At 35.3% G+C, this 14,054-nt stretch overlaps 1 protein-coding gene across 6 annotated transcripts in view; it reads right to left on the bottom strand.

Moving 5' to 3' along the window:
- Window positions 1–14,054, bottom strand: part of PTBP3 (polypyrimidine tract binding protein 3) — an 86,275-nt gene that overhangs the window by 34,993 nt on the left and 37,228 nt on the right. For 3 of the 6 annotated variants that reach the window (XM_045563623.1, XM_045563619.1, XM_045563620.1), the window contains exon 2: window positions 13,271–13,355. In XM_045563623.1, the coding sequence (XP_045419579.1) occupies window positions 13,271–13,273 (3 nt within the window). In that variant the 5' untranslated portion in view covers window positions 13,274–13,355. Of the gene's footprint in view, window positions 1–13,270; window positions 13,356–14,054 lie in introns of those variants that run through there. The other 3 variants (XM_045563621.1, XM_045563622.1, XM_045563625.1) reach the window with 2 other exon arrangements.

Below are 14,054 nucleotides of genomic sequence, written 5' to 3'. Positions count from 1 at the left end.
AATACTTATAATGCCTTTAATGTATTTTTAAGTTTTAGGAAAACTAAAGTAAGTTTTAGGAAAGGCTATGATAGAACTTGTAAATTTATTACATCCTAAGGAGATGTGGATTTAAACTGTATGTTTATAAAAATTAAGTTTATCTCTCAGGCATTAGTCTTTATTAATGTATTTTTTAGACGCTAAATTGTGGTTTCCTATGATAATCTTCTTCTTGTAACAGTAGTTCTTAATGTAAGCACCACGTTATTGAAAATGCAAATTTCCAACCCCTCCCTAGACCTACTGAAGCAGAAGTTCCAGGGGTGAACCCAGAAATCTGCTTTAATAAGCCCTCCAGGTGATTCTCATTTACCCTGAAGTTTAAGAACCACCGCTGTAAAATAAAAAAATTCATTATCCCAGCAGACAGCTATTTTATTTAAATCCTATTATTTTAACACTGACAAGAACTTGAATTGACAAACCTGTAAGTTTATATAGGTAAAATTCAGAAATGTTTTTCTTTAAGAAATAAAACCATGTAAAACTGAATGCAAATTATTTTAAAAAGCCAAAAGTTTCATTACAATGTGTTTTAATACTAAATATCATATTTCATATTTGCAACTATTTGGAGAAAAATATAATCTTTCCACCAGTCTCGTTGACAAAATAAGACCCTGTATTTTCTTCACAAAAAAAGACTGTAAATCACAGTGATTTTTTGCTGCTGATGTCCTTATTTGGCAAAATTAAGACATTGCCAGTGAATAATTGAAAATGATATTATATGAAATCTCAAAATCTAAGAATTACTCACTTAGATGACCAGAAAAAGGTTATATCTAATGATGTGACAAATAACCTGAAAATGGAGTATGTATATAAGCAATCATATGGCCATAATTTAAGAAAAGCCAACAGGAAACAAGGAAATTCTAATGCATGGAACACATAAATTTGAAGAATTATTCTCTGTATAAAAAAATAGACTTCAGAGTTTCTAGAAATCTTAATATAAAAATAAACATTCAAAATACATTGTTTGTATAAATCTTACAGTATTTTCCTGAATGCCTATTATGCATTAGTCATTTTCCAAAAGATGGAACATGAGGAAGAGGGTTTTTTAAAAATTCATATATTCCCACCTCAAAACTGGAAGAACCTGTCAGGAAAACTACCTGAGAAGTATAGATTCTTTTTTTAAAAATCATCTTCAATGAGGGTATACTTTAAATATAATAAAATCCACCCACATAAATACAGGGTTTGATGAGTTTTGACAAAGGTATACAGCTATACGACCAACTCAAAAATGAAGACATAGAACATTTCCATCATCCCAAAAAGTTCCCTACTGCCCTTCTGCAATTAGTCCTCCCTACAAAACCCCCAGCCCCAGGCAATACACTCTAGTCTGTTTGATTAAGCTGCATGTCTATCATTTGCCACTACCACGCTGTCTTGATTATAGCTTTATGACAATTCTTGAAATCAGGTACTTATTTGGGGAGAATTCACATCTTAACAATTTTTTGAGTCATCTCAACTATAATATCATGGTATCTCTGCATTTATTTGGATCTTCTTTAATTTCTCTCAGCAGCATTCTGTAGTTTTCAGTGTAATGCTCTTATACATATTTTGATACATTTATCCCTAAGTACGTCATAATTTTTCATGGACTTGTAAATAACACTTTAAAATTTTTATGTTCCAATTAATCATTGATAGTATACAGAAATACAACTGATTTTGGTATGTTGACCTTATATCTTGCAGCCTTCCAAAGTTCTTTAGTATTTTTTACAGACACAGTTTTCTTACTTTGCAATCTACATGCCTTTTATTTCTTTTTTTAGCTTTATTGAACTGGTGAAGACTTTCCGTACAATGTTGACTAGAAGTAATGAGACTGGACATACTTGCCTCATTCCCAATTTTAGAAGAAAAGCACTGTCTTACACTATTAAGTACAATGCTAGTTGTAGTTTTATATCTTATCAGGTTGAAAAGGTTCCCTTCTATTCTAGTAGGCTGACAGTTTTGTTTATTATGAATTGAAATTAAATTCTTTCAAATGCCTTCTCTGGATCTATTAAGATGAACATAAGTTTTTGTTTTTTATTCTGTTAATACAGTATATCACACTGATTAATTTTCAAATGTTAAAGCACTTCATGTTCTTGGGATAAACCATACTTGGTCATGATATATGATCTCCTTTCTCACTCCATACATGTGTATATATATGTATAGCTGAATTTGATTTTTTAGTTTCGATATAATTAGTTTATTATAAAACAGACATTGAAATTTATTTAAATGACAAAAGATTTCAGAACTTCAGTGGAATGGGCAGATTTATGTTGATACCATGTCAACAGTGATTTCAGTCCACATACTATCTAAGAATGTCACCATCTCTAAAAAACGAATAATCCTTGTTAGAACTATCTGGATGCCTCCATATTCTGGAACTAGACCTTTATCTCCAACTGTAATGCTAACTGGTTGAATCTCTCCACCCTTCCTTCAAAGCCTGATCCAACAGCTACTACTTTGCTTGTGATACTTTTCCCTGTGATTTTTCAGGAAGCATAATGCCTCCTTTGCTTACAGTTTTGGCTACACTCCTTTCAACCAATACTCAAAGAATGGAAGAAACTTTCTAAATGCTTATCTTCCCATGACTGCTGCCACCACAGCTTGTATTCTGCTCTAATGCAGCTGCAGCCAAGGAAAAACCCTAGAATTTGATTCTGAACATTTTTTATGTCCATATTCCTTGAGGGATATTAATTTGTAGTTTTCTTTTCCTGCAACAGGATAACACTAGCCTCATAAAATGAATTGGAAAGTGTTCCCACCCTCTCTATATTCTGAAAGAGTCTGTGTAGAATTGGTATTTCTTCCTTATATGTTTGACAGAATTCACCAATAAAGCTACCTAGGCCTGGAGTTTTTCATTACCAATTTGATTTTTTAAAGAAATACAGGGCTGTTTGGATTTTCTATTCCATTTGCATGAGTCTGGTAATTTGTGTCTTTCAAGGAATTTGTCCACTTCATCTAAGCTGTCAAACTTAGTAGCTTAAAACTATTAATATTATTCACTTAATCTGCTTAGTCTGCTCAGGCTACCATACTAAAACACCATAGATTGGGTGGCTTAAATAAGAAAAATTTATTTTCTCACAGTTGTGGAGGCTAGGAATCCAAGATCAAGGTGGCATCTTGGTGGGTTTCCAGAAAGGGCTCTTCCTGGCTTACAGGCAGCTGCCTTTTCACTGCGTCCCCACACAACAGGGAGAGAAGGCACAAAAGCAAGCTCCATGGTTTCTCTTCCAATAAGGGCACTAATCTCGTCATGACAGTCCCACCGTCATAATGTCATCACACTAAGGGTTAGGGCTTCAGCATATGAATTCTGGGAGGACGCAAACACATTGAGTCCGTAACAATATCCTTTTGGATTATTTTTGATATTGGTAACTTGTATCTTTCCTCTCTTTTTTTGCCTACCTAGATGTATTATTAATAATTTTATTGATCAAGTCAAAGAAACAACTATTGGTTTCATTAATTTTTCTCTGTTTTCTGTCACTGATTTTTGCTTTCATCATTAACATTTCCTTCTATCTACTTGGGGTTTAACTTGCTCTTTTTATTCTAGTTATGGCTGGAATCTGAGATGACTCATTTTAGACATTTTTTCTTTTCTAACTTAAAACTGCAAATTTCCTTCTAAAATAGCGCTAGCTGAAGCCCACAAATTGTAGTAAGTTGTGTTTTCATTTTAATTCAGTTTAAAATATTTCCTAATATCCCCTGTGATGAGTTCTTTGATTTATGGGTTAAGCATTGCTTTTTTCCTAAATATTTGGGGGCTCTCCCCCCAAATATTTGAGGATTTTTAAAAATTTCTAATATAGGGCCGGGCTCTATATAGGGCGGTGGCTCACGCCTGTAATCCTAGCACTCTGGGAGGCCGAGGCGGGTGGATCGCTCAAGGTCAGGAGTTCGAGACCAGCCTGAGCGAGACCCCGTCTCTACTAAAAATAGAAAGAAATCATCTGGCCAACTAAAAATATATATAGAAAAAATTAGCCGGGCATGGTGGCACATGCCTGTAGTCCCAGCTACTCGGGAGGCTGAGGCAGTAGGATCGCTTAAGCCCAGGAGTTTGAGTTTGCTGTGAGCTAGGCAGACGCCACAGCACTCTAGCCCGGGCAACAAAGTGAGACTCTGACTCAAAAAAAAAAAAAAAAAAAAAAAAAAAAAAAATTCTAATATAGTTCTAATGAAGTCACACAACTTAAACTATACAATTTTAATCCTTTCACACTTATTGAGACTTGTTTTTGGACTCAGCACATAGCCTGCCTATCTTGGTGAGTACTTCATAATGAAAATAACATACATTATGCTGGTGTTGGGATGATTGCTCTATATTGTCAATTAGATCAAGATGGTTGATATTACTGAAAATTTCTGTTAGAGATCTATCAGCTTTTTCTTAAAGGGCCACAAATATTTTAGACACTGTGGGCCATATGATCTGTTACAACTACTCAACTACACAGTTATAGTATGAAACAACCATAAATGAATGGCATTACTGTGTTCAAATAAAATTTTACATATGGGCTTGAAATTTGAATTCCATATAAGTATCATGTATCACAAAATATTATTCTTTGTTTTTTTTTTTCACCATTTGAAAATCTAAAAACTACTCTTAGCTCGTAAGAAATAAAAATATAGGCAACAGGATGAATTTGGCCTACAGGCCAGAATTTGCCAATGCCTGATCTGTATCCTGCCTGATTTTTTGTCTACTATGCTATCAAGCAGTGAATTAGCAAGAGAGGACTGATATCTCCAATAATAATTTTGTATTTATCTAATTCTCTATCTAATTGGTTCTATTAGTTTTTGCTTTATGTATTTTGAAGCTGTATAATCAGGTAAATGTATGTATGTATTTAGACTATGTCTTCTTGATAAATTGATCTCTATCATTATGAAACATCTCTCTTTATCCCTGGTAATATTCTTTTTCCCAAAAGTCTACTTTTTCTGATATTAGTATAGCCACTCCAAATTTTTTATGATTAGTGTTTACACACATATATATGTGTCTCTTGGGGCGGGTGTGTGTGTGTGTGTGTGTGTGTGTGTATATATGTATACATACGTTTTTTCCAACATTTTACTTTTAACCTGAGATTTTTATATATATAATGGGTTTTCATACACATCAAATAATTAAGTATTCTTTTATCCAAACAACCTCTGCCTTTTAACTGTAAGTTTTATTTCATTGCCACTTCATATAATTATTGATTGATGAAGCTGGCTTTAAGTCTACCATCTTGTTACTTGCTTTCTATTTGCCCCATTTATTCTTTGCTCCTTTTTCCCTCCTCGTTTCCTTGCTTCCTTTGGATATATATATATATATTTTTTTTTGTATTCCATTTTATTTACATTATATGCTATCCTTCTTTGTTTACTTTCTAAGTGGCTGCTCTAGGGTTAATACTGTGCATCTTTAACTTACCACAGATTACCTTCAAATAATATCACAACACCTAGGTATAATGTAAGAATCTTCCAAATTATGTATCTTTTTCTCTCATCCTCTCCTTTGTGGTATTGTTGTATGTGTCACTTTTTCCCATATACAAAACCCTAAAAGTATATTAATATTATCTTGCCTTAAATAGTCGATAATTTTTAAAATTAACCAAAAAAGGGAGAAAAGTCATATATCTACATATTTATCCCTCTAGAGACCCAGGTTTCTACCTGGTATCATTTTCCTCAAGTTTGAAGAATTTCCTTTACCATTTCATGAAACAGGAGTCAGGGCTAACAAATGCTCTCAGCTCTTGTGTGCCTAAAAGATGACTTTACTTTGACTTCATTTTAAAACTCCATATAGAATTCCAGTTTGATAAATTTTTTTTTTTAGCACTTTAAAGATGTTGTTTCATTGTCTTCCGTCTTGCATAGTTTTAGGTAAGAAATTTCTCTTGTCATTCTTAACTTTGTTTCTTACAAGGAAATGTGACTTTTTCCCTCTCTCCCTCTAAACGCTTTTAAGATTTGCTCTGCACGCCTGGTTTTCAACAATTTGATTATGATGAGCCTTGGTGTGTTTTTCATTGTGTTTGCTCTGCTTATGGTTCATTGAATTTCTTGATATGTGAGTTTATGATTTCCATCATATTTGGAAGATTTTTGGCCATTATTTCTTTAGATATATTTCTGTTTCACCCTTCCCCCCACCTTTTTCTCTGTTATACATATGTTTAGAATGCTTGATTTTATCCTAGAGGTTACCAAGGCTCTGTTCATTTCTTTTTCAGTACTTTTGTCTGTACAATATAGTGTGCTATGAATACCATCCATGTATTTTTTCCCCAGATATTATATTTTTATCTCTAGAAGTTCCATTTGATTTTTCTTTTTTTTTTTTTCCTTCAAGACAGGATCTTGCTCTGTTGCCCAGGCTGGAGTACAGTGGCACGATCATAACTCACTGCAACCTTGAACTGCTAGGCTCAAGCAATCCTCCACCTCAGCCTCCTGAATGTGCCGCCACCACATCTGGCTAATTTTTAAAATGTTTTTGTAGAGACAGGGTCTCACTATGTTGCCCAGGCTAGTCTCAAACTCCTGGCCTCAACCAATCCTCCCACCTTGGCCTTGCAAAGCACTGGGATTGATGGCATGAGTCACTGTGCCCAGCCTCCACTTGATTTTTCTCTTTCATTTTTCTCCTTATTATGCTCATATTTTCCTTTAAATACTTGGACATATTTTTAATAACTATTTCAAAGTACACATCTGCAAATTCTATCATTTCTATAATTTTCTAGGTTTGTTTTTGTTGATTTATTTTTCCCCTGGTTATGGGGAGCCATTTTTGTGGCTCTTTCCATGTTTGGCAACTTTCCACTGGATGCTTGACATTGTGAGCACTAGAATTTGTTATATTTCTTTAAAGTGCTACACCTTATTTTTAGAAAAAATTAAGTTACTTTCAGATCAGCTACATCGTTTTGGAGCTTGTTTTTAAGTTTAATTAAGGTGGGTTTAGAGTATTCTTTATGCTAGAGCTAGTTTAACACTACTGGTAAAGGTTTTCTCCTCTGTGTCACATGTCCCTGAATATGTTTCAAGTATTCAACAAGGACTCCCTTATTCTACTTGGCTGTCACTCAGATGTGTCCCAGCCTTGTGTGAGCCCTGAAAAGTCCAGCTTACAGCTCTCTGGTTGTTCTTTGCCTGACCTCATAGTTTCATCCCACACATGTATGGCTTAATAATATTCTATAATACAATAGGTTCAAAGGTAGATTTCTGGAGCACTTTTTCCACACAAGCCCTTCTCTCCCAATACTCTGCCCCCATACCTCCCAACTGACTCAGCCTTCCCAAACTTAGATCTCTGTCTCTTCAACTCAGCAATTCTGCCATGTTTGCTTGGGTCCTCCTCACCTCACTTACACAATCTAGAAAGGAAGCCAGAGTGAATATAGGGTTCTCCTCATTTGTTTCCCTTCTCTCTGAGATCATAATCCTACTGAACTTGTTGTCCACTGTCCCAAGACAATTAACAGTAAGTCTGGTCCCAGTTACACTATCATGGTTGAAAGCAGAAGTTTACAGATTTTTTTAAAATTACAAATGACAAAATTTAAATAGCAAAATTTATATGGGTGAGCATCAAGACTTCAGGTGAATTTTCTTTAAACTTACTAATTCTCACAGCTGATTTAGAAGTACTGCTTAATTATTTGATGAATTTAAGAACTATTTATTCTTAAAAGTTTGGAGAGCAGTGTTCACATCTCTTCATATGATTTTATTTAAAGCAATTTCATGCATTTCTTTACTATTAAAAGCCAAGTACTCAAATTAACGGGCCAGAGAAACTAGTGCTTATTATGAAATCATAGTAAACATTCAATATCAGTGGCAGAGAAGGCAAATGTGTTCCAGCATTTATTGTTTTCTTCATAGAACCACCGATTTTTAGCTGAGGCACATGCCTGCCAGAAAAAGGACTACATTCTTAGCCTCCTAAGCACCTAGGAGTAGCTGTGTGACTAAGTAAATAATATACAAACAAAAATGATATGTGCTACTTTTTGCCATAACCAGGCTAGTCTTGAACTCCTGGCCTCAAACAATCCTCCCACCTTAGCCTCCCAAAGCACTGGGACTAGAGGCTTGAGCCACTGCACCTGAAGTGTATTTTTAACAAGGTACAACAAGTGTTAGCCATAAAGAGAAAAAACTAATAAAGTGGACTACATTAAAAATAACAACTTCAGTTTATCAAAAACCATCACTAGGTGGTTTTTGCAAGCTATAGTACAGTGTCAGAGGGTATCTGCTATGTATGTCTATATATTTGCTCTCTCCCTCTCTCTCATTGTGGTCAAAAACATAAAATATACTATCTTGAACATTTTTAAGTACACGGTATAGTCATGTTAACAATATGCACATTGTTGTGCATGGATCTCCAGAACTTTTTCATCTTTTTTTCATCTTTCAACTTTTGCAATTAAATTTGCAAGCTATAGTATAGCGACAGAGGGTATCTGCTATATATGTCTAACAAAGAATTCATATTGACACTATATAAAGAACTACTACAAATCAGTGAGGAAAAAGGCAGACAACCTAATAGAAAAAAATGGGCAAAAGATCTCTAAGCACATTGGTAAAAAATATATTCAAATGCTCAATAAAGATACAAAAGTATACTCAATTTCATTAATATTCAAGCAAATAAAAGTCACAATGAGCCACCAATGTACCAGTGGCTTTTAGTTAACTAAAATTAAAAATATACCATACCAAGTATTGGTGAAGTTCTGGAATAACTAAACTAATATAATAGCTGGTTAAGCGTGTAAAATGGTATGATCACTTTTGAAAATTAGACTCTACTAAACATAAACACATACATATCCTAAGACTCAACAATTCCACTTTTAGATATATACTCAAGTAAAATGCATACACATTTCCACCTAAAAGTATGTCAAAAATATCCAAAATGCAAAGACATCCCATGCTCATGGATTGAATGACTTAATATCATTAAAACGTCCATATTATCCAAAGAGACCTACAGAATTGATGCAATCCCTATCAAAATCCCAATAGCATTTTTTGCTGAAATAGAAAAAAATCCTAACATTCACATGGAATCACAAAGGACCCAAAATAGCCAAAACACTCTTGAGAAAGAAAAACAAAGCTCAAGTCCTCACACTTCATAATTTCAAAACATTACAAAGCTACAGTAATTACAACAGTATGTTACTGGTATAAAGACATGGTTGCTAAGAGGTAGAGAAAGCAGGAAATGGGGATATGATATTCAATGGGTATAGTCAGTTTTGAAAGATGAAAAAGTTCTAGAGATCCATGCACAACAACATGCATACTGTTAACATTACTATATATTTAAAAATGTTCAAGATAGTAAATTTTATGTTTTTGACCACAAGGAGAGAGAGAGAGAGAGAGAGAGAGAGGGAGAAAGCAAGAGAGAAAGACTGTGTGTGCAAGTGAGTAGCACAATGAAACACAAAAAAGGAATATTCACAGCAACACTATTTATAGAATGGAAATAATTCAAATGTCCATCAATACCCTGAAATACTACACAGAAATGATAAAGAATGAAAGGAGCGATACAAAACATGGATTAATCTTACAAACAAAAAAAAAAATTTTTTTTGTTTTGAGACAGCGTCTTGCTCTGTCACCCAGGCTACAGTGCAGTGGCATCATCATAGCTCACTGAAACCTCAAACTCCTAGACTAAAGTGATCCTCCTGCCTCAGCCACCCGAGGAGCTGGGACTATAAGCACATGCCACAGTACCCAGCTAATTTTTCTATTTTTAGTAGAGACAGGGTTTTGCTCTTGCTCAGGCTGCTTTCAAACTCCTGACCTCAAGCAGTCCTCCCACCTCGGCCTCCCAGAGTGCTAGGATTAGGGGTGTGAGCCACCATGCCCTGCCACAAAATGTTGAATAAAAGAAGCCAGACACAAAAGAGTATATATTGTACTTATTGGTTAATTTATATAAAGTTTAAAACCAAAAAACTAACCGATGATGTTAAAAGTCAGGATAATGAATATACTTGGAAAGAGAAAATTAATGGAAAGGGAAAGGGGGACTCCTGGGAATATCAGTAATGGTTTATTTCTTTACCTGAATGCTGAATAAATGGCATATTTATTTTATAATGCTATGATGATATTAATACTAAAATCTACTAGAGTACAAAAAGAAAGCTATGGGGAAATATTTTGATTAATATACTTACAAAAATTCTAAATAAATATACATGTATATATGTGGCTTAATGTATATCTGTCTTCTCCAATATCTCTATTTCCTTTCCTTTTATTTTTTTATTTATTTATTTTTTTTTGAGACAGAGTCTCACTCTGTTCCCCGGGCTAGAGTGAGTGCCGTGGTGTCAGCCTAGCTCACAGCAACCTCAAACTCCTGGGCTCGGGTGATCCTTCTGCCTCAGCCTCCTGAGTAGCTGGGACTACAGGCATGCACCACCATGCCTGGCTAATTTTTTTGTACATATTTTAGTTGTTTGGCTAATTTCTTTCTATTTTTAGTAGAGACGGGGTCTCGCTCTTGCTCAGGCTGGTCTTGAACTCCTGAGCTCAAAGGATCCGCCCGCCTCGGCCTCCCAGAGTGCTAGGATTACAGGCGTGAGCCACCGTGCCCGGCCCCTTTCCTTTTAAAGTAATAGAACTCCCTGAATTATGACTGGACAGGGCATACCAGAATAACGACCAGTTTCCTAGATCCTTCCCCCTCCTAAAGCTGGTATGTCAATGTACCTAAGTTCTGGCTAATAGGATGGGAGGGAAAAAAGTATAACTTCTAGGTCTTGTCCCTATAAGGAACTCAGCCTTTAGCTCTCATCTCTGTCATTCTTGGGCTTTAATTCTTATCATTAGGGCCCAAGATAGATGACAAAGTTCAGCCTCAACTTTCCTTGTTCCCCTTCCTATGGGAATGATGCACAGTTAGAGTACTATTTTAGATCATGAGAAGGTAGTCATACGTTGAGAATGTAAGAACAAAAATAGAAAAAGTCTGGTCCCCAACACAATCAAGAAACCAAATAAGCTCCTGACCACCCTTCAGAAGAACTTAGAAATAAACCTGAGTCTGTATTTTTGGGTCTGTATTATTGCTTTATTACAACAATCTAACCTATATCTGAAATAATACAGCATATCAAAATATACCCCATGACCAAGTTGGTTTATTCCAGGCATACAAGAATGGGTCGAGACTAGGAAATTATAAAATGTTTCACCACATCAGCAACTTAATGGAGACTATATCTCATGATCAAATTACTAAAACACAAATGGTGATTTAATAACATTTATAGCCATTGGTAATAAAAACTAAGTAAAACAGAAAAAGAAGGAAACTAGTGAAGTATGATGAAGAATTGCTACCAAAACCTAACAGCAAAACACCACAAATATCATCTTAAAATATTAAATGATAAAGTCACCTCTATTAAAATTAAGAATAAGACAAAGGGCCAGATGTGATGGTTTGTGACTGTGATCTCAGAACTTTAGGAGGCTGAGGGGGGCAGGATCACTTGAGGCCAGGAGTTCAAGACCAGCCTGGGAAAATAGTCAGACCCAGTGTCTACAAAAAATTGTTTAAAAAAATAAGCCAGGCATGATGGCACACGCCTGTAATCCCAGCTACTTGGGAGGCTGAGGCAGGAGAATTGCTTGAGCCCAAGAGTTGGATGTTGCAGTGAGCTATAGTGATGCCACTGCACTCTAGCCCAGGTGACAGAGTGGGACCCTGTCTCAAAAAAAAAAAACCCAAATAAATAAAAAGTAATAATAATAATAACATCTAAATAGAATGACCATATATCCATCCCAGTGTGCCTGAGACAGGGTCATAATTTGTAACCATTATTCCAGCACCCAGCACAGTTTAATAACTTCATTTTTAAAAAAATTATTAATAATTAAAATAAGCTAGAATGAGCTTATAGATCCAATTTTTTCATTTAATCTCTAGACCTTTTCATCCTACGTATCTTCTGTTTTGCATCCTTTGGCCTTCATCTTTTTGCCTTAACTGAACTTGGTCCACTTCTCTCATAGAGTCCTCACATAGAGGCTGTTTACTACCCTTCCAAATACCTATATCGCCATGGTCCCAAACACCATGTAATCTCATGGTCTGGAAAGGGATGACCACTCACCCTCTAACTCCCTATAACTCCAAAAACATTTAAATAAAAATCCCACCTTTTCTGAAACCCTCTATTCTCATGGCTTCAAGTGTCAACTGTGTATGACACTGACTACTAAATTTCTCTAGTGAAGGTAAGACCACTGACTATCTGACATTTCCATGTGGATGTTCCAGAGGAATCTCAAACTCAATATATACTGAGTTTATATATAAATCTGAACCTGCTGTGCTATCCAACTCTGTTCTTCGTATATTCTCTAACAGAAATGAACGGTACTACAATTCATCTCTCCAGTTATCCACGTCCAAGTCCAAAACCTGGAAGTCACTCATGAAATCTCTTATTCAAACATTCAATTAATCACCAGTTACCCTCAATTTTACCTGCTGTAATTTCTCCAATTCTCTCCATCACACTACCACTGCCGTAAGTGCAAGTTATCTTTACTAGGATTATAGCAATAGCCTCTTAACTGCTCACTCTCCTTCCAGTACTGAATTCCTCCAATTCATATTCTAGTCGCCAAATTTCAAGAATGTTTATTTTTAAATCATGTGGTACATTATGGTATATGAATTATATTTCAATTTTAAAAAATCATATGATCTTATAGTTTTAATATTTCCATTCTAAGGCCATCATCATTCAACACAATTTTTAAATCGAGCACTTTTACTCAACAGTTCTGGATCACCAACTTATTGACAGCACTTTTATCACAACTATGTGTCACAAAGAACATCAATCAAAAAGGACATCGTCAAATTAAATCCAAATGAATCCTTAACTTAAGAGAACTGTATCTAGCGATTCTTCTATATAAACAGTATATAGTACTTAACTGTAACAAATTTTAGTTTTTGCTGTAAACAGTGGCACTTCAACATGTTTCTAAAATGAGCAATATAAGAACATTGTAAAAAAGCTTTAAACCCATGGGAAGAAACCATTTTTAAAAAATTAAAACTCACCATACACACCTGTAGAAGTAGTAGAATTGTTCATGGTAAAAGGTCCGTTAATGATGCCAGAAGAAAGAAGCTCATCAGATCCCCGCTGAAAAGCAAAACCAAAGTTCAATTAATAAAACAAGTTATAGATAATGGACCATATTTACTACTAAAGTATTAAAAGCCAATAATGTTACTTCATCCATGTATGAAGACATTTAAGGGGAACTCATCAAGAATCACACAATCTAAAGGTTGGAAGTGACTATACAGCAAGGAAAAATTACTACACATTCCACATAATTGCTAGCTCTTATAATGAAAAAACAGAACTGCCACCATAGAAATGAGGGCATAATCTTGCAAACCTTTTATTTTATTTATTTATTTATTTTTATTTTCTTTTTGAGACAGAGTCTCACTTTGTTGCCCCGTCTAGAGTGCCGTGGCGTCAGCCTAGCTCACAGCAACTGCAAACTCCTGGGCTCAAGCGATCCTCCTGCCTCAGCCTCCCGAGTAGGTGGGACTACAGGCATGCACCACCATGCCCAGCTAATTTTTCTATATATATTTTTAGATGTTCATATCATTTCTTTCTATTTCTAGTAGAGACGGGGGACTCCTGCTCAGGCTTGTCTCGAACTCCTGAGCTCAAATGATCCACCCGCCTTGGCCTCCCAGAGTGCTAGGATTACAGGCGTGAGCCACCGCGCCTGGCCTTTGCAAATCTTTTAGATTAAACCCAACCGTCATGTTTGAAATACCTAACTGTATTTAGGTGGGTGCATTCCGACATTGTTTTTAT

The sequence above is a fragment of the Lemur catta genome, chromosome 10 (assembly GCF_020740605.2).
Source record: "Lemur catta isolate mLemCat1 chromosome 10, mLemCat1.pri, whole genome shotgun sequence".
In the NCBI taxonomy this organism is placed as follows: domain Eukaryota; kingdom Metazoa; phylum Chordata; class Mammalia; order Primates; family Lemuridae; genus Lemur; species Lemur catta.
The sequence above is the reverse complement of the archived record's forward strand: the minus strand, read 5'-3'. Positions and strand labels throughout refer to the sequence as shown.